The sequence below is a fragment of the Gallinula chloropus genome (assembly GCF_964237585.1).
Source record: "Gallinula chloropus genome assembly, chromosome: 1".
Classification (NCBI taxonomy): Eukaryota; Metazoa; Chordata; class Aves; order Gruiformes; family Rallidae; genus Gallinula; species Gallinula chloropus.
Window position 1 is genome coordinate 120323397 of NC_140085.1, and position 21531 is coordinate 120344927.

General features: G+C 47.0%; 1 protein-coding gene across 9 annotated transcripts in view; it reads right to left on the bottom strand.

Moving 5' to 3' along the window:
- Positions 1 to 16541: 16541 nt before the first annotated feature.
- Positions 16542 to 21531, bottom strand: part of KDM6A (lysine demethylase 6A) — a gene marked incomplete at both ends in the record, with an annotated part of 156608 nt that continues 151618 nt past the window's right edge. For 8 of the 9 annotated variants that reach the window (XM_084276108.1, XM_084276106.1, XM_084276103.1 and 5 more), the window contains 2 exons: positions 16542 to 18826; positions 21141 to 21311. In XM_084276108.1, the coding sequence (XP_084132234.1) occupies positions 18797 to 18826; positions 21141 to 21311 (201 nt within the window). Of the gene's footprint in view, positions 18827 to 21014; positions 21312 to 21531 lie in introns of those variants that run through there. The other variant, XM_084276100.1, reaches the window with a different exon arrangement.

Genomic DNA, 21531 nt, shown 5'->3' on the forward strand with positions numbered 1-21531 from the left:
CACCTCCCAGCAAGCACGCTTGTTTGGGATGCTGGGTGTTGCCGGTAATGCCCATGTAAGTATTTAACGTCAAGGTGACATGTAGAGCACCCCAAAGCCTTCTTATAGGGGGCACTTTTGTGGGGACTGATCCTGGGGGAGTTGGAGGTCCAGGTTTCCCACTCCATAGCTTTTGTGGGTGATAATTTCTTGCCTCTCTTTGCACCTCTTCTCTCTGCCCCCCTTCTCCCCATTTTCCCACAACATACTATCCAGAAAACATCACGGCATTTTGGAGAACTTGGGATCAGCGTCCAAGAGCTCCTGTCCACAGGAGCAGCCAGACAAGCACATTTCTTGCAAGCATCTTTCCAGCAAGCTCAGCCAGCAACAGTTGTTTGCAGGTGCTTTTTATTTGCCTTCTGGTTTTCTGGGACTTTAGGATGCGTTTGGATCCCATTTGCCAATTACTCCTTACTGCCAGGTGCTCTAGATACTTTATTGCTGATTCTTCCTAAGTGAAACCTGAGTTCCTCCCATTGTCAGACGAATGAGAAAAGTAGAAGCTTTAACAAAAATATTGAATGTCATGAGATGTTCCGAAATCATGAGAGCCAGCACTACAGTATTCTGAATTGGTTCACCAAGACACATTAATTTGATTAATCGGCGAGCCTAGCTTGCCACTGTATCCTAGCTTTCTATGATTCAGTGCTGAAAGGAGCTTGGTAGCCATCCTGAAATTAAAAGCAAACAAACATGAATTTCAGGGAAAGGAAAATTAAATTAAGACAGCCACTTATTGCATGTCCATTGGGGGCTGGGGGAGAGGTGAACAGTTTTCTTCCTTATGGATTATAAAAAGCAGTCAGGTTCGTCTGCTGTGCTCGGCATGAGGATGGTCTAAGCTGGAGGGTGTCGCTGGGTTTTTAGCACAGCTCCTCAGGATTTGAACAACGGACAAGAGACCCCCAAGGAAGGGTGAGAATGTCGTAGAGGTCCAGAAAAATAAAGAGAGAAGAAAAGACAGATGGAAATCTAGGGAGGAGACACCTGGTAAAAAACTTCAAACAAATAAATAAAAGGGGGGGTGGGGGGTGGGTTGGGATAAGCTATTCTGCATTTCAATAGGGCACAGGAAAGTGAGCTGATGTGGTAGTGGGCTGGGTAGGGTGCAGTAAGAATAGCACAGACATGGATATAGGAGCTGCAGGATTTCTACTATTGACATACTTGAAGCGAGAGCACCATAGCTGCACATGGTGCTGTACTGGGCAGGAGGCTGGCCCCAAGACCACCAGATGCCCTTCCTCATCCAAAGGGTGGCCATTGAGGGAATAAGACCCACCTGGCCCCAGTTATCTCTGTCGTGTGATGAGCTGCCAGCCATTACAGCCCTTGCATGGACACAAGACCTCCAAAAGGAGGAGAGGTTTGAGGTGGCTGTTTGGTGGCTGAACCCAGAGAAGTTGCCTATCTGTGCACAGACCACCAGGGGGGAAGTGCAGCAGCAGCAAGCCAGTTTTCTCGTTACACAAATAAATAACCCACCCGTCTTGGCATAGTTAGACTTGCAGAATTTTACATTTTTGCTCTTCTGGAGTAACAAGAAGAAGTTTCCCATATCTCCAGGGGTCTCCAGTTGGAGCCAAAGGATGCTGCCTGCACTATAAAGTAGCCCCTGCTGCTGCTGGCACTCCTCATTCCTGCCCTAAGGGCCATCAGAATCCCAACACTGAGCTTCCCACCTACCATCAGGCTGGGATGGGGCTGACTACACAATCCCCAGCCCTTTCCTAACCATCAAGGAGAACAAGCAGGCAAACATGACCTCAACAGAAGGAAATTGAGCTTCCATGAAAGCCAGAACCGCACCTCCTTTGCCTCTACCAGCTTCCCCTCCAGCAGCTCCCTGAACCTGAGCTCCTCATTTCTTTAGGGATCAACTGCAGGTTTTTTTAAAATCAATCTCTATCCCTTACAACACCCAACATAAATGGCAATAGTCAGTCTAAAGCAAACTTTTCAGTGTTTGAAAGTACAAGAACAGACCAACCTCCTCCCTGGGGACATGGAGCTTTAAGAGAAGAAGTTTATTGGGTTTTACAATCCTATAGTACTACTCAGCAAGGATGCAGAGCATTCCAACCCTTGCCTTGCACAGTTCATTTGTTACATCACATGTAAAGATAGTTTTTTAGACTAACACCCACGAAAGTGCCATGTAAGGTTCAGCATATTATGTGTTTTAAAAGGACCTTGTCAGTCATGCTGGATATTTTTTTCCTTTCAGAATTTAAACATTCAGTTGATAAAGGCCTGTCAGTTTCATTCCTCTAGTGATATCTTAAAATAGTGGTTTTTTTTTTTTTTCTTGTTCTGAAGAAATAATCAAGTCACTAGGAATAATCAGAGACCTTTCACAGGGATGAAAACCCCCTCTGTTTGTATTCTTGGTACGGGAAGAGGAAAAGAGAAGTTCACCTTTGGGTTTTCACTTCACTCTGGCTGCAGCAGCTGTAAACATTTACTTTTTGGGGGTTTTTTTCCCCCACCACCTCACACTGGAGATGATGGAGAAAATGAAGGGGCCTGATATGTTTGCAGTATTTCTACTAGAAAGCCAAAGCAGGTATTTGTGTACTGCTGAAAGGTGGGAGGAGAAAAGGCACTAGGAGAGTGATGCTGCTGGAGGAGGGATGCTCTGGGATTAAACATCTCTCTTCCCATTCAGGGCACCTGTCTCCTCTTAGAGATGCCCCTGAAGGGAGTCACTGTGTCACCACTGGTGTTTCTAAATGGAAATCCCTTCAGCAGGTGGGCAGCGGATGAGGACAGTTGTTCAGGTTTCAGGAAATGAATTATTCATCCTTTCCCATTTCCACTCATGGTGCTTCTTGCTCTGCCTGTCCCCCCTGTGAAGAGGGGAACTTTGCCAGGTGCCTTTCACATGTGAAGTGTGCGCAGGATCAAGCCTCCCTCATGACTGCAGTGGCCACCTGATGACCAAGTGATGCCCAGTGCTCAGGAGTTTTCCACCCAATGGCTGTGTTGTCTGGAGTCTAGCACTGACAGGGGGTTTTCTGTGTGTCTACAAAGGTGTGCAAGAAAGAAAGCCTTGACTTCTGCAGAATTCTGTCAGCAAAATGGCCAGAAAAATCTAACACACAGCTATTGACTTGCTTTGTTAATGCTCTTTGAGAAAGGCTCTCCTAAGTTAGGCTGTTATTAGTCTGTTAGACTTTATTTTTCAACAGTTTACAGACTGACTGAGTATCTCGCCCAAGGAGAGCGAAGCTCTGGCTGCAGGGAGAGCAGGGAGGGGCTGGCCAAGCAGTGCTGAACTTTAGGGTTGCACGCCCCTAGGTAGAAGCCAAGCAGAGCTTTCTAAAAATACAGCTTTTGCATGACCCAGGGATTGTATATACAGCAATATAAAGTTACCAGGGCAGGAAGGCACAAAAGAGTAGCTTCTCAATGGAGGACATGAGTATGGATATGACCTTGAATTTCCACCAAAAATATATATATTTACCTAAAAAAAAGCCTAACCCCTCTGCACTGGCAAGTCAAGGAGAGAGTAGAAGAGGCCAAATACCATGGGAACAGCCATAACTTTTCTAACTGGAACAGAGTCTTCAAAAGACTGCCATCCCCAGGGACATCACAGACTGAACTAAAGGACAGAGGACTCCCAGTACTACAGAGGCAAAAATTAACAATTACCAGAAAATCTCTGACTATGATGTTTCTCTTTTCCTGTCTGCAGACCTGGATCAGTGAGGACACACATTCCTGTTTTGAGACACTGTCCAGTTTCTCCTAAAGCAGATGTGGACAGAGATTCTAAGTGTAGCCCCCCTACATCACTTCACCTACTGCTGCTGGACAAGGATGGAGGGATGCTACATGGCAGACAGGTGCACTCATCCAGAGGGAGGCTTGTGGAGGCCAGGTCTGCAGGATGAAAGGACAGCTGTGGTTTTCTTCATGCCTTAACTTTTTAAGCCATGTATGCAGCCCAACAGGAAAGCCCAATCTGCTGTCATGTCTGCCCAAGTTGTTCTTGAAGCTCCCTGCAACAGTGGGACCTGTTTAAAGGCACTGTATCGGAAGCTCAAAGTAAATGTCTACTGACAATAAATTAGAAACAAACTGAAACAAAGCAAAACAAAAAAACCCCACACATAGACCAGGTGGCTGAACAGCAGCACAACAGAGTGATTCAAAGCAAACAGACACCCTTCAGAAAGTAGAAACTAAATGCAAAAAATTAGGCAAATTAGAGGCAAAACTGCAATAAAGCATCCCCAGAAAAGAAATCCAAGAAGCTGCCTGCTAACAGCGTGGAGGCAATAGACCTTTTCTCAAATGCATCAGAAGCAGAAAGCCTGCCAGAAGAGTCGCTGTGGCCAGCATGCAATCTCAACCCAAGGAGGTCCCAGGAATGAGGAAATTGGTGTTCTTTCAATGATATTCACAGTTGGTGCCTTGGAGGACAAGAAGGAATAACAGCTTAAGTGAATCTGTCAAGAGCAAAACCGGGTAAAAGCCATCCCAGTCTCCCCATTTCTCAGGGAAAGGAACCTATACATGGGGGAGGGGGGAGCTGGGCACCTTGCCTCAACTCGTACTTTGATGCTGGTCTGTGGGGGAGTTGGCAGCTAACGGGTCTGATGAAAATATAACCCAGCAGGTGGGAGTGAGGAACCCTGCTCAGTTACTCACTGCCAAAGCAGGGGTCATATGGGATGGGTGCAACCCCAGTCAAGGCAGACGCTCATCATGGGAAGAAAACCAGAAGCAGAGAAGCAGTTTGGGCAGGGGCTCCACGGAGCTCAGCCTGCCAAGGGAACCTGGAAGGAGTTGGGTTTTCAGCAGAGCACAGGGGAAAACAGGATAACCAGACAGGCGCAGACGTGGGAGGCTCTTCCCAGGGAGGAGGTCAGCTTTGCAAGGCGGCGTGAGCCTGAAGAGAGGCGGCTGCAGAGGAAATCCCAGTCCCTGAGTTGGGGATTGCAGGGCAGTGGGAGGACACGGCAAGGAGAAGGATCCCTCTTTGTCTTGTTTCTTACATTCCTCCTCAAATGCAGCACTAGACATTTGGCCAGATGCGTCAGCCCAAGTTAGCTGAGCCCAAGCATCTCTGCAATAGCTGGGAACAAGGGCTGGGGCTCCTGGGGCGACAACCCAGCTCATGGCTCAGTGCCCACTTTTGGTGACCAAGAAAACATCTTCCTCAGTGGAAGAGGAATCTTTACCTTTCTGATTGTTCTGGCTTTGGTGGGGGTAGAGTTGGTCTTCTTTCTGGCAGCCAGTATGGTGCTGTGTTTTGGATTTGGGGTGGGAATAGTGTTGGTGAGACACTGCTGGTTTTAGTTGTTGCTGGGTAGTCGGGGACTTCCTGGCTTCTTATACTGCCCTGTTGATGGTGGGGCATGGGGGCCACCCAAGAAGCTGGGAGGGGACACAGCCAGGTCAGCTGACCCAACATGGGGCTCAAACCCATGATCCTGGGATTGAGAGTCCCATGCTCTTAATCCATAATTTAGTCCATAAAATTAAAGATGTGAAAAATTTTAAAATATTTATGAATAAAGCTATTGCAACATAGCTACTAATGACTCACTGTCTTCTCAAGGAAACACCCTAATTTTCCGCTGATATCTCCTTTCAGAGGGGAAAAAAACCCTCCAACAAACCAAAACTTGAAGGAATTAATCTTATCCCAATCCAGAGAAACCATCATAACATCAGTGTTGTGAGTGGGAGGGAGAGAGTGCTGTGTAATGGCACATGGGAGCTGTGAGATCCCAGATCTATTAGAACATTTGTTTACCAGCCCAGCCGCTTTGCCTGCGTGGAAATGTTCGTTCAGAACAAACCTTTGTCATAATCAAAAGCAAGTTGACAGGCAAAAATGAAGGCTGCACATGGATAAATGCAAGTTCCCAGAATGGTCCAAGAGAGTTGATCTGATGTTTGATTGCTTTTTAGGGTTTGAAGACACCCTAAGCTTGGACAACTTGCTTTCCTCCCAGGTGATACCTGGTAGCTCATGAACCTCTCCTTCCTCACATCTCCTTGTGTCCTTCTTGCGTTTCCTTAAGAGATTAACTACCATAATCATGGCCTCTTGATGTCTTACCCAAAACCAGCTTCATCTGTGGCTGTGAGGCTGCTGCTTCTTCTAACCATCCTCTCTCCCTTGTCTTTACTGGGTCATTCCTCCAGGAAGACTGCAGAGACTCTTACCTCCTTGCTAAAGGGCAGTCCCAGAAAGGGAGAACTTTGTGATTTCTGAGCTGAAATGAAAAAGGACTTTGTTGAGCACCCAGTGGTGCTCCCCAGGCTATACCCAGGGGCCAGCAGGCAGGGAGGAGGGCACTTTTCCCCACCCCGAGATGAAGCTGAGCCGTTTCCCTGTTTGCTCCCAGGGGATGCCCGTGCTGCCACCCACCCTGGCTGCCAGGCTGCTGCTCTGCCCCAGGTCCCGGGCGGCAGAGGAGCTCTGTGCAGGCATTACCGGGACCTGGGCTGCTTTGGCAGAGGGTTTGGAAGAGGGAAGAGAAACTACTTCCTAGAAGTCACCACAGCTGGAGAGGCACCAGGAAGAAACTTCTTCCAGGTTTGTGACAGAGGAGACGAAAGCAGATTGGGAATAGAATTAGGGAAAGATTGTTATCACCCAAACTGCTGGGTCCTCCAATTCCAACTTAACTAAGGGAGCATGGCCTGGCCACATCCCTGAAAATGGTAAAAGAAAACCACCTCCACTCTCTCCTCTGTAAAATTTATTTCCCACCTTCCCCATGCTTTCTTCTCTCACCCTTTCTTAGATACTTTCTGCTCAGTGGTTGTCTTTATGACCCTGACGTGCTCCTCCTTGCGGGGCAGAAGGACCTCGTGGCACGAGGTGCTGTACTTCTGCTGGTGCTGCCCCACGTCACTGAGATAAACCCTCAGGGGAACTTGCCCTCCAAATGGATACATTACAGGAGGCAGAAACTGTGAAAGGGGCTTCCCTGCCAAAAAAAAAAAAAAAAAAAAAAAAAGAAAAGAAAATGCAAAGCTTTCTAGTCCAATTTCTACTGACTGGATCACAATTTTCTTCCTGCTGACCTGATAACCGCTGCAGACCTTGGAGTAAAAGGTCATACCAAAATAACATCCCCTCCAGCAAAGCTCCTGTCCCATGACCCTTTCCCAAGCCCCCTGGAAAGAGAAGATGCCTCTGCCTGCTGAGCTCAGGGTCCACCATCACACATCAATTATACATCATGAGATTGACGCTGCACATCACACACACCCCTTCAGGCGTTTCCCAGCCAAAAGATTTCCATATCAAATCACCTAAACCCAGGCCAAGACACAGGGAACCAGGTCAGGAGCACTCAGAGATGATCAGTAAGAGGACACTCCCTGATGTGAAGAGGACTCCCTGGGTGGAAGAGCAAGGGGGGTCATGAAGTTCAGCCTGGGTAGCAATCTCCTATGGGGGATGTACAGGCTTTATCAGAGTGGGGGGAATATGACTGGGCACATCTACCTTCAAAAGCCATACAGCTCCAGCTGAGGAAGTGAGGATGAAGAGTATGGATTTTTCAGGTCAATATGGGGTGGGTGTGTGTGTGTAAAGGATGGAGGCAGGGTAGGGAATGATGTGACCCATGCAGGAAGGAAGAGATGACTCCAGTCAGAGCATTTCAGCATGGCAAGAGGCACACCCAAGAGAAACAAAGAATCATAGAGGAATTAGAGTTAAACCAACATTTAAAACAGCCTTTCAGTACTGGAGACTAAGGTGGAGGAGTGTTGCAGGGACATTAAGCCTTCATGATTTTTAAAACTTTAAGACACTTAATGCTGTCTCAGACAGCCCAAGCAAATGAGTCACCCTGCAACAAGACAAATAAATGCCTATTTTAAAAAGAACTATTTTTCTTGCATCCCAGTGGATTTGCCATTGTCAGTGACAGGCACAGATCTACGTACAGTATTGAGCTAATCTCTCTATCATATCCTCTAGAAGCTTCTCCTAATGGCAACCCACCTCAAACCCAAATTCTTGATCCCCTTTGTGCACTAAGTACAATGAGTGTGTTGATGTGCAGGAAGGCTTCGTTATGCATGTCTGGCAGTGGCAGCATGGAGAGAAATGTTAAGAAAAGGTGACGTATTTTGAGAAGGAGAGATGAGCAGAACCACTAAAAAACAGTACAACTGGGACATTAAAGCAAACAAGACATTTCAGAAGCAAAAAAAAAAAGTTGCCAGAAGAGAAAGAGAGTTTCTTCAATAGCTTGCTGAAGCAACTGGAGGAGGAGGGAGATGCCAAAACCCCCCAAAAAACACACAGAGCAGTGAGCAGCTCTCCCTCTCCATGTAACATTCTTTCCCTCCCCCCCTGTATTTTCAAGTTTTTGGAGCAGGCACAGCACCCAGCTTTTGGAAAATGAGAAGAAATGCACTTCCCTTCTCTTTGGCCACAGAAAATGCCACTTAACTGGTACATCTGCTGCTGCCCTGCATCCACCACCCCTGCAGTGCGAGAGGCCCCCAGCGATTTGCTCCAAAGGCAGAAACACCAACTGTGGGCAGTCACCACAGGGAGGAAAGGAAACGGTGAAGCAAGATGCTCCACCCTCCTGACCAACCTCCAGGTGCCAAAATCTGCAGCAGGAAGCTCCTTACCCCTTCCCAAGACCCCTTCTTTCTCAGCAGAACTCGGTGTTTTCTCTCCCAGGTCTCCACATTCCTCAGTCACCTGGCAGCACCCACCCACCCATCCGGCAGTGAGCAGTGAGGGGAGAAATTGCTGAACTGCCCCAGCACCACCCTTCAGCAGCCAGCACCTCCACTGCTGCTGCTCCCTCTACCCCCAGCACCCCCAGGATGAACTGCTGAGAAAGAAGAGGTCTTGGGGAGGGGATTGGCCTTTGCTGGAGCTCGGGGGGCTGGGAATGTTTCTGTGCTGACAACCGAATTGATTTTTCTAGCACAATCTCCACCTTAATGCACAGCCTAGCACTGCCTATAGCATCACACCCAAAACATCTTGCAGGTGCGGCCTGGAGGGAATGAAGCCATGAGGCACGCTGGCAGGTCCTCGGGTTCTTACCAGCAGTGGCCAGTGGGACTGGAGGGCTGGAGTGTGGTGGTTTGACCCTGGCTGGAGGCCAGATGCCCACCAAAGCTGCTCTGTGACTCCCCTTTTCAGCTGGACAGGGGAGAAAATAGATATTAAGAGTCTGAGGAGTTGAGATAAGGGCAGGGAGAGATCATCCTGCAATCAGCGTCATGGGCACAACAGACCCAAGACAGAATAAAGGAAAGAAACTGACACTGCACACCCAGTGACACCAGAGTCGGGTAATGAGAAGTGCCCAGATCTTAAAGCACCTCCCCCCACCCCTCCCTTCTTAGCAGACTTCACTTTAGTCATGATTTCACTCCCTTCTCCCACTCCCATTGTGGCATGGGGAGGGGCAGGGAATAGGGGAATGAGGGTTTCAGTCAGTTCCTCACGAGATGTTTTACTTCTTAGTCAGGGGCTGGGGGTAGGGTTGGGGGGTGTGGCATTCCTCACACCTTTCCCCTGATCCAGCATGGGGTCCCACCCATGGGAGACAGTCCTTCACTAACTTCTCCATGAGTCCTTTCCCATGGGGCTTCACCTCTTCCCCATCTGCCCCAGCGTGGGTCACTGCTATGGGGTGCAGTCATAAATCACAGAATGTCTCTCACTCTCTCAGGCCCAGACTGCCCCAGCCTGGTCCTCCACAGGGTCACCAGCCTTCCCCCAGCAAACCTGCCCCAGCGTGGGTCTCTCACTCATCTCTGTGTCTCTGTCTCTCTCTGTGGGCTGCAAGTGCTGGCAGAGGCTTGCTGCAATGTGGGTCACAGCATCTCCTGTATGTCTCCACCTGCTCCAGTGTGGGGCCTCTCCACAGGCTGCAGGTGGGGTCTCGGCCTTTTCCATGGGCTGTGGGGGGACACCCGCTCCACCATGGGTTTCCCCACGGGCTGCAGGGGCGTCTTTCTCTCCGACACCTGGGGGGCCTCCTTCCCACCCTTCCCTGGCCTTGGTGAGCACAGCTCCTTACATCTTCTCACTCCCTTCTCTAGTGGCAAAAAGCAGCCACTTGCAGGTTTTTTCTCCTAACTGTGATTCCCAGAGGTGCTGTGACCGTCACTGATGGGCTCGGCCTTGGTCAGCAGCGGGTCCGGCCTTGAGCCGGCTGGTGTTTGCTCTGTGGGGCCTGCAGAGAGCTTCTGGCTGCTGCTTGCAGGAGCCACCCCTGTAGCCCCCCTTCTCCACCAGCACCCAGCCACACAAAACTACGACATGGAGAAACACCAGGCAGGGGTGGAATAGCCAGCTCCTGGCACGTGTGGGGCAATCAGATGCCTATTGAAACACAGCAGCACTTCATTCATGCGCTGCCTTACGGTCTCCCATCCTGTAACTGGGTAAGCAAGCCACAGACAGCATTATCCACAGTATTCTTCCTAACACAGCAGTAACTGCTAAAGGCTCCATCAAGCTCTGTAAACAGCATTTTGCACTGATTTTGAAAATTAGGAACTGAAGTTGCACTTGCAGTAATTGCCAACTCATTTTGTTCGGTGCTGGAAAACTCATCCCACCTTTGCTTTTTACTTCGCAGCTGCTGAGGAAACGGCTTCTCAGGCGTATCCTCAACCCCCGACACACGTATTGCTTCCGTAGGAACTCCGGGAGGATCACCGAACGCTCGTTCAAAGCATTTTTTTGCCTGGGCAAGCTTCTGCACTGCTGCCCTTTGCTCCTTTCCTTCTTGGTTCCCTACCCCTAATAAACTTCGTATCTTGCACTTCTGAGCCACTCAAAAACAGTGATTTTTCCCCCCCCCCGTTCTTTTCCTTTTTCTATTTCTGGGGAAATATTTCCTGCCATATCTCAGATGTAACCCCATAGAATTCCTGACCGGAGCAGTAATTCCTGACAGGTAAAAGCTCAGAGATGCTGAAGTAGGATTTAATCGTCAGGCTGCAACTTGGCTTATAACAGAGTGCCAATGTGCTTCAGTGCACACAGACACAGCCATTTCCCTCCTCTCTGTTTAGGAATACCAAAATCTGTGTTACATGTTAGTGCTCTGATGGATAATGGTGAAAGAAACTTAATCCATTTAGAGCCAAGGGGTTTTTTCTCCTCAGGAGCCCACCAGCTCATAACGTGCTGCAGGCTGGTTCTTGGCTGAAGGGCAGTGTTTTGCTGCACAACATGTTAGCACCTCGCCCTGTGAGCGCTTGTGGCCGCACATCCACAGGCTGAGCCCTCACCACCATCTCTCAGTAACACCACATCCAGTCAACCTGTCCCCAAAACCAAGTTTTATGTTTTTTATTTTTAAATCAGCCAGACAGGTATTGGATATCCACAACCTTCGCTGATGACTGTATCAGCATCCCAAAGCAGCCCAGGCACTTCTGCCTCCTCAAGTGTAACCATGATCCCATAGCCATGATTCACTTTGCCACCTAAACACATGCTTCACCCGTGCTCTCCCAGTGCTTTCAGGGTTGCAACAGCCTGGAAAGTATAAGCAGATAAAAGTCCAGGCTGAGTATTGAGAAGCAACTGCTCTACAACCCCCTGTAACATACCTTGCAACTCCTGCTGATTGCTCCCCCAGGGCATCACCAACAGGCTCTTTCTTACACCAGGGGGGATGCAAGTGGGGCCAGTGTAATTTGGTCTCCGCTGCCTAACAGAGTCAGCTCCCCCTTACTGTTCCTTCTTCCTGATGCTCAGCACAGGAGCTGGCAGAGCTGCCCTGTTTGCAATGAATGTGTCCCCAAGTCATTAGCATTAAATCCAGCACAGCAAAGATGACACTGGCATCTCGCGAGCAAGACATTCCCCTGCACATACACAGGGAGCTTTAAGACAGTCCTGAGCCTGCCAGCAGCTCCTGAGCCCCTGGAGTATGTTTCCAGATCTTCAGCTATGAAGTCACATGCCTTTGAGGTGACCTTGAACCACTGGAACTGAACTGTAGAAGATGCTCTTCTCGCATTGTGCTGGACATCCTGCCCAATGCTATTCCCCTCAAAAAACTTCTCAGTATGTTACTCCACTCTCCTAAAGAAAACCCAAGCTGAAAATCAAACCCCAAACCAAACAACAACCCTGTGGCAACTATGTCTGGCTGCTAGTTTTTCACAACCCAAGTGAAGCTATTCTTGGTGGCTTGTTTGCCCTCCACTAGCCAAAATTCACTCCTGAGGTCCGCTTTGTTCCTAAATAGTTCATTTTTCTACACATCTGAAACTTGCCTGCAGACAGGAGGTGACCAAACCCTGTTTGCACCCATTACCCAGCCCTTAGCCTTCACCAGGCTCTGGAATAGTCCTTTGAATTACCTCTGTGAAGGTCAGCTAGTCTGTGGGACAGCCCACCGGCAATCATGGACTGGGGGAAAGAGCCCTCAAAACCTGAAACTTTCAATATCTTAAAATCAAACAAATTAAAACTCCAGCAGCAGCCAGGGCGTGAAATGCACATTGCACCCAGCATACAGCATTGGAAGTCAAAGATGCCTGACCACTGCCACAGATCAAGTCCTGTTTCTTCAAAGGACTTCTCAGCTTCCCTATGGCTCAGTGGTAAGAAGCAGGGAGGAGGAAAGGGCTGAAAATATTCTTTGTTCCTGGTCACCCTTCTCTGTGCCCACAAGGATGATATAAATGGCCGTCTAGCCACGTGTCAGTGGACACATCCTGCACTACTACTTTGCTTAGTTTTCTCTTGTGGTGTCCCTTCTGCCCCTTCCCAGGATCTTAAGTTTTTGCATGGACTTCACAGCCAACTCCTTCATAGCATGTTTCAATATTCCCGTGGCCTCTGGCTGGGTCATATGCTTTGGCTTTGAGCAGAATTCTTTCAGTCAAGCATGTCCCAGCTCACAAATTAAAGGGGTTGGTGTCTTTCGTTTAACCATTCATTTAACCATCAGCCCATTAATTAACCATTGCTTGGGCTTTGCTACCTTTCAATTGCTCTCTCCTACATCCATCCTGGCCTGGTCTCCCTTTTCACCAGCTTCAGCCCCAAACCACGTCTTACTCCGTATATCCTGGGCAGCAGCACACGTTTAAACCAGACCTGAAAATACCTCTCATCAGAAAAAAACGTGGGATGTGTCATTTGAGAGCTGTGCTCCATCCTGCTAGAAACCAGGGCGTGCTGCCTTCTGCAAGAGAAGAACCATCACCCTTCAGAAGCTCAAGGGCAGGACAGTGGTGGGAGGCAGTGGTGTCTAACGATAAATCTGTTTCCCTCCCACCTCCACCCCTCACGCCTGAGCCCTGTCTGTTGCACATACGCACCCCAGCACTGATCCCTGGGCAGCAGCACTTGGATTTTAATGCTTTAATAAGACCCGTGGCAATGGGGGGTCTGGGCAGCGACCTGTAAAATGCTGATGTTACTGTGCAAGTGGTGAAGCTGGAAGCATGGTCATAGAAGCACAGGATGGTTTTGGTCAGAAAGGACCTCAAAGTCCACCTAGTTCCAACCTCCTGCTGTGGACAGGGACACCTTCCACTAGCCCAGGTTGCCCAAAGCCCCATCCAACGTGGCCTTGAACACTGCCAGGGAGGGGGCAGCCACAGCTTCTCTGGGCAGCCTGTGCCAGGGCCTCATTGCCCACACAGGGAAGGATTTCTTCCTAATGTCTAATCTCAATTTGCCATCCTTCGGCTTGAGGCCATTACCCCTTGTCCTATCACTATATGCCCTTGTAAACAGCCCCTCTCCAGCTTTTCTGTAGACACCCTTCAGGTACTGGAAGGCTGCAGTTAGGTCCCTATGGAGCCTTCTCTTCTCCAGGCTGAACAAGCCCAACTCTTTCAGTCTGTCTTCAGAGGAGAGGTGCTCCAGCCTTCTGATCATCTTCTTGGCCCTCCTCTGGGTTTGCTCCCAAGTTCCAAGTTCTTCTTATGCTAGAGGCCCCAGAGCTGGAGGCACTACTCCAGGTGGGGTCTCAGCAGAGAAGAGGGGTAGAACCTCCTCCCTTGACCTGCTAGCAATGACTCTTTTCATGCAGCCCCAGGGTACGGTTGGCTTTCTGGGCTGCCAGCACACATTGCTGGGTCATGTTGAGCTTCTCATCCACCAATACCCCTAAGACCTCAGGGCTGTTCTCAATATCGTCCCTGCTGCTGTCACTATATACACCTTACCCTGTACCTAATATTTTCAATCTTGTAAAAATCCCCCCTTTGTTATCACCACCCCTCCTGCTACAAACAATGGGAGAGCCCGGCCTGCTGAAAATGGGCCAAGCACATCTTCTCTAGCACTGGGCCACTGACACCCACTCACATTCCTCCAGGCTGTGGGCTCTTCCCCAGATACAGGGTGACAGCTCCTTTGGGGCTCCAGGGTTGTCCCATCATCCCTAGCCTAGGGGACCTGCCCCATGCAACCTCCAGCAGCATGGCCTCTGCCTCAGGTGCAGCGCGGGGGCTGCCCCCCCCTCCACCTGCTATTTTCTTACTTTCCACGTAGCTCCTGGCACCAACATGGAAACCTGCCATTCCCCAACCTTTCCCCAATTATGGAACGTCCTGCTCCTCCCTCTTTTTGGAGCAGTGCCACCATTCTCCTGGAATGAGGCTGCCCTGGGGCCTAGTGGGCCTCATGCCTGTATTGCTGCCTCCTCCATGGGGCCTCCAGCCAGCAGCCCTGCACTGAGCTTGCATGAACTCGAGCTTTGGCTTGAACTTGTCTGGGCATCAGCTGCACCACTCCTGCCTCTGCTGCCAGTGCCATCACCACCATGGAAGCTGTAAACACTGGGGTCCTGAATGACCCTGGGGTAAACTGTCACCTTCATCAGCCTTTTCCCCATGCTGCAGCGCTTGCTGACCTCCCAGCTGGAGTGCTTCCTCCGCCTGCTTCCCACACGGGCTAAAGCAGCCATAGAAGACAGATTCCCAAGCCCACTTCTCTGTCGGCCCCCTCTCAGCCTCTGGAATTGCTGGGCCTTGACTCTCCACTACAGACCCCGACAAAAGGAAGCTCAGGCTTAAAAGCCTTGTCCTCTATGCCAAACAAATTTTTAACTGCCCTTTCCCAGGATCTGGGCAGCAACCAAGGATGACCACCCTCTTCCCTATCATCTCCGCCAAATCCCGACACCTCACATCTCCTAATCAATAAATGTGTTTGTCGCCAGGATTATCACCCACCAGGGAGTCCCCAAAAGCCTGGCCTAGCTTTGTTCCAAGAATGCGCTATCCTGCATTCAACTGAGCCAAGATGTGCTCATTTAACCAAAGAAAAATAATTTTAATGCTACTTGGAAAATCCTTCTTCTGACCTGAAGAGTGCAGATTCAGGATACTCTGTCTTTAGGTTTATCTGCCATATAAATTCAAAAGGCTTTGGGAATTTTCTGTCACTAGATGCTTCTTTGTAGTGACCTTTCTCTAAATTCTTGTCACTCACATGGCTACCAATACCTCTAAACTGTAACCACTGGTAGGGCTTCACTTCTCCACAAAAACAGAGGCTGCTCCCAAGTTACCTACCCGAAGGAAAGCTTAGAAATCAAATCTCTGTTGAATATATTTACGGAGCAACTTAAATTAAGCTCAGAAACACATAAATGATCTTTCTCCCTGTTTACAGGAGCCCTTTGTTGCCAACCTCCTCCAGGACAGCTTTCAGATACACAGTTCAGTAGAAAGTGTTGCTACTTATTTCTGATTCCCTTATCTCTGACACAACCTTTTTTTTCCCCCAAATGCCCGTGTGTATTTCTGGTTCTATCCATCCCCTAATAATGCCTTTTTTGTACAAGTCTCTTCCTTGCAATAAAACTTTTGGCCATTCTCATCCTCTTACACTTTGCCTGCTAGTGTGGTATGAGCAAAGTGGCATCACTTGCACCACGGCTCAGCCATGGAGCTCAAAGGCCTCAAGACCAACGTTCCTGGGAACGCCAAGTCCATCCCCTCCATTCTGCTTTGGGACTCCCGCCTCCCACCACCCTACACAATTGCTAAAGCTGGGAAGCAGCCGGAGCTGTCAGACATTTCACTTGCATCACGCCCCTTCGGAATTTAAGCAGCAGAAGTGCTTCGTAATAACTATGACTGATAAAACATTAACTTGTGCTTTTTTAGTAGGACAAAATAAGTGTGTTCTAAACCACAGCAGCTTATGGATCAAAGCTGCCTGTTGGGTAGGAGCACGGTGTAATTAAGAAACTGGAATACTGCAGAATATTAAAAGCCCTGCAACACTTCCAATCCGTGACAAGACCCTCCAGCAAAGCGAGCAGTACTGCCCTGACGCTCTGCTCATTTGGTCTACTCGCTCGCTGGCAAAAACCAGTTTTTTTTTCCTGGGCAGTGAGCGGCACATCCTCTTCTCCAAAGGAGAGGAAGGCCCAAAGCCCTTCTGGGCAGCGCACAGAAGCTCTTTCCCTAGTTAGCAACGTTCTTTTACGGCACTGAGAAAGGAGGACTTTTTGTTTACCATTAGTTGAGGTAAGTTAACTTGCTTTTATTTGGGTTTAAGACTACTGTAAAGGAGTAGCTTTTCAGTTGCAGCATGGTTTGTCAAGATTACAATAGTTATGACTGCATAAAATACATAAGTAAAAAAATCATGGTTTGTAGAGTTTGTTATCGAGAGCCGAGACTGACATCTTCACAGAACTGCAAATACTGGCTTCCTAACTGCTAGCCGGTAATTTTGCTGGCAAGAGCACGTGTTACACACTTCTCTGTAATCTCTACACCTCTGTACTTGAAGCTCTCTATTCTCTTGTCCAACTGTTGCAAGAACTAGCGAGAAAGCCGTTTTGTAACTACGGTTGAACTGCGGTAACAGCATGAGACAAGCTGTACTGATTCTTCATTACAACACCCTTCGTTTGAAGCTGCAAATGCAAGAGGCGACTCTTTCCTCTTCCAAAGAGACTATCAGCATGCTCTGTGCCTTTAACACTTCACATCGATTACAAAAGAGTTAACAATGCAATCACTAACATACCCCACTAATGAGAAATTATGAGAAATTGTTGGATGCAGAACCCTCTGCACCAGTCAACTCCGATCGATAAGAAAGCTATCCGTTTTGAAATTTAGATTTAATGCATTTTCAAGAAGCTAATGAGAAAGGAGCAACTTAAAATAAATACCATCATTAAAACTGCAAACTGTTACAATGATATATTATAAACTTGTCCTAAATAAACCTAGTGCTTCAAAAATTTACCAGTGAATTCGTATTACAAAATATGTGAAAATACAACAGAATACCACAAAAACCACGTCCTTTTTCCGGGGTCAACAAAGACGCCAAGATGGTTCAGTCTTAACTTTTCAAATGGTTAATAGAACATACTGTAATATAGAAGTTGCAATTTGGTTGAATTCTAGAGAACATCCCCACCCGAACTCGAATTCGCCTTGTTCGCTCCTCCTCTAAAACTAGCGCCAAACTTCCTGGCCAAGACGGTATCTTCTCCAAGAGCGTTAAAAGTTTAGCCGTTACTTACTCTTCTACTACTACGTTTTGGCAGCAACTATTTATTGGTCTGTTATTGCAAAAAGTGCAATTTAACAATAAACCAGTCTGAAGGTCATTTTATGTCTTGAGGATACATACCATATATTTCTTTAAAAATAATCATACTTTTGTAAGCAATACTTTACAGTAGACACCTCAAATCTACCATAGATGTAAAACTTAAAACGAGAAAAATTTAGTCTCTAAATCTTTATACACATATTTATATTCGAGTTTCTATATATATTATATATATACACAAGCACAAGAGTATATATAAAATATATATAATCAGATTCAAAAAAGAACAAAAACTGGGCACTGTACATAAAATCTTTTTAAAACTCAAACAATAGAAAACCTTTAAACATTAAACAATTTTAATAAAAGTTTCTGTACAATGCTAAGCAGTTTTATTTACATATAGAAAATGTAATAGGAGTAGTGTTTGAAATTACAGAACTCCTTAAAATTTCAATGGCAGGTAATCTGGAAAAAATAACAGCATTCCATTCACAAATATTTTCAAGCAATAAATATGTATTTATAAATAGTGTAAATTTACATCAAGATTAGAAACAAAAATCACAAATCTGAAGTTTATTCCTTAGTCTATGTGCAACCCATTTATCTTTGTGACTTGGCTGTTAATTGTTTTAAATTTTATTTAGGAACCAAAAGTGTAACCGTCATGGTTTCAAAACAAGACAGAAAAAACATAAAAGCAGTAAAAAATTTTTATCACCTAACTCTTCACATTAAAAAAAAAAAAGAAAAACAAACAAAAAAAAAGAAGAAAGAAAGAAAGAAGTCGCCCAAAGAAAGACTTAAAATTTCTAACTACCTTACAAAGAAATGACCAGCTAAGCTAGTACTTTTTCCAAGGGAAATTCTGAAGGGGAAAAATGGATGAAACCAACTCATCAGCCCAGAAACAGAGAAATACAAAAGAGGTGGTCTTCAAGTCAGTAGTCTGTATAATGTTGCCAGTTTTGTCAGATATATACAAAACATGGAATTATTTTTTTGAAGTACAGCTGGATGAGCTTTATTTGTTTTGAGTTCTGGAGTAGGAGGCAGTGCTCTCTCCTGTCCAGTTGGTTGACACTCCGCACTTGGAAGGTTGCATAGACACAGCTTTCAGCCAGCAGCCTTACGGGATAGCTACAAAAATCAGTGGTGCAGAACTGGGTCACTTCCTGAATATCAGAAAAGTTTTCATTTAATGTCCATGAAAAAATGTCAAGATGAGGAGGATGGCAATGGAGGAGCCTGAAAAAGAAAACATTAAATTACCTTTTCTACAAGGGTGCAAAACTCCACTGTTTAGCCAAGACCTGCACAGACTGTAACCATCAAAGTTTCAAGTCACATGCCCTACTGTTTTTTGCCCTTCAGGACTCTTTCCAGCGGACACTGGCATTTCTCTCCCCACTCACTCGAATACACCGCTCATTTGATGACTGCTCTGCATTAGGGTTCCTCCCAGGCTGCAGACTGAAGCACGCTCTGGGGATGTCTCTGTTAACCCAATGTGAGCCGTGGCAGCAAAGAGTGCCATGTGGGCCCAGCACAGACAGATCCTTCTACCTACATAAAGACTCTAAAACAGGGATTCTCAACCTGTTTGCTGATGGGGGGGTGGGGACGGGATGGGACTGCTCACTGCAGCTCTCCAAACGCCTCTCAGGCTTCTCTTTTTTTCCCCCCTTTCCCTGAACAATAACACACAACCCTGAAGTAATCTATGGAAAGGGTCTCAGATTCTCTGAAGACAAAGTTGTTTGTTGAATCCTGGAAGACAACACCAGAGTGCCTCAAGAGTGAGGTAAGCTAGGTGTCTTGTTCCTGCCTACTGTCAGGAGACAAGGTCTAGAAGGGACGTGTTTCCCAATACCAAACTTTGTGGCACTACCATCAAAGTACCGAATCTCTGATGGTGTTTCCTTCTCTCTTCCTGCTCATGACCCCCTGTCACAACCTGTAATCCCTTCAAGAGCTGCTCATAGTCTTTAAATACACTTTACTTCATAACATAGCACCTATCTATGAAGCCCTATCACTAGCGGATCCCCATGTTTGCTCCCAGTACCTGACCCAAACACAGAGCCTCTCTGTTGGGCCTACTGCACCTTTGCCATCTTCGTCCTGTGACTTGCAACAAACCACAGCTCTTCAAGATCTGAGAGATGCCCCTTTCAGGCTACGACTCTCCTCAACCAAGACTGTACCCCCTTTCAAAGAAACGAACGTGCGCTCCGATTTCATGAGAGAACAATTATTAAAGGCCCCTCGGGGCTGCATGGTGAGGCTTTGGCGGGGGAGGGAGCTACTCACAGGTTGAGAACCCTTGTTCTAGGGACAGTATCACCACTGTTACCCTACAAAATGTTACAGACACAGACAACCAAATGCCCTCCCTCTCCCCTCTTTTCCATACAGAAGCGTTCTTGCCCGTTCCCACTCAACTGGGTGACGTATCTGAGAACAGGTGTTTATTTATATGCTTTTCTATAACACATCATCACTTCAGCATTGCAGCGTTTCACAAACTATAACGACAACGGGCTCCTAGAAGTAGGAAGTTCAACCACCTCAGGCTCTGTAGGACCAACGAAGAGAATTAAATTCAGAGGACATGGTCCTGTGCTCTCGCCAGCCTCCACTGCTGAACCTTGAGGCCTTAGCTCAAAAGGTCACAACTTATCGTGCTAGTGTTACATGAAACAGTTGTCTAAACGTACATTTTCTGCAGCACCTGGAAATGAATCAAAAGGCACAGCCATTTCTGGGCTGCATTTAATTCAATATTCTGCATTTAATTCAACGTGAAAGTCTCGTAACGCTTTGTCCAACGTTTGTCTTCTTTGACAGAAAGGCAAGGCTTATAAATAAATCCAGCATCGCTTGCACTGTGATTACAAACAAGCCATCTTTGCCTGAAACAATGAAACCTGGGTGAAATGTTAGGACAGTTGTGCTGACACAGTTCAAAGCAGGAGGCTGCCATATATAGCACAAAGCTATAATGGCAAAGAGGCTTTTTGCTTTAAATCGAAATGCAAAGGAGGCCCCAAGCCAAAAGACAGAACTGTTTGAGAGCATCCACTTGCTAAGCAGAAGGACAGTGCTGATTTGGGAGGGGATGGGTTGGGGAAGGGGAAGGAAGGGGTCTGAGTGCGTAGGATGCTCTGCTGCTATACTGACTTCATACCACAACCAATGTATTAGAGATGCTCTTGAACCTGGTGCTAGTTTCTCCAAGCTTCACTGTCCTGATTCTTCCCATCTCCATCTGATCCAGTTATGGTCTTCAGGTGATCTCTATTGGATTTTTAAAGCCACAACTTTATGAATTGTAACATCACACTTTTCCTGAAAACTCAGTGGTTACGTTCTGCAGTAAGTTACTGTAAGATTTCACACAATTCTGACTCTTCAGCGTTTTGTTCTGCCAACATCACACACAACCCATACCTCCACTTGACTCAGAAAGTCCACGGTACTCGTACAACGGAGCACCAAGACAGTCTACAACCGCTTTACAAATAATGTACTTATGCACCCACTTATTAATTTGACTTACTAATGTAAATTGATCATAGACTTGCATCAAGTCCTCCATTTTGTACTGTTCTAGCACCACAAAATTTTCCAGGTTCGTGCTTATCTTTCGCGCACAGTCTTGGCAATGTACAACATAGGTCTTTCGAGAATTGCTCTCACTAGTGACAAAAAGCAGATCAAAGACTTCCACCTATTAGACAGGAAACAGAAAGTCAACTGTTAACAATTTCATTTTTTAGAAGCTAAACCACAAAGAAAAAAAATCTGCATTTTCTTTAAGATTTACACCCTTACCCCGTGCAGGCAAAGAGAAAAATTATCATTTGTTCAGGGGAATAAAAATAATAAATCTATCCTCCCAGGGCTCAGGCAGAGAAGTGAAATACTGTAAACCCACAAACATTGTACTT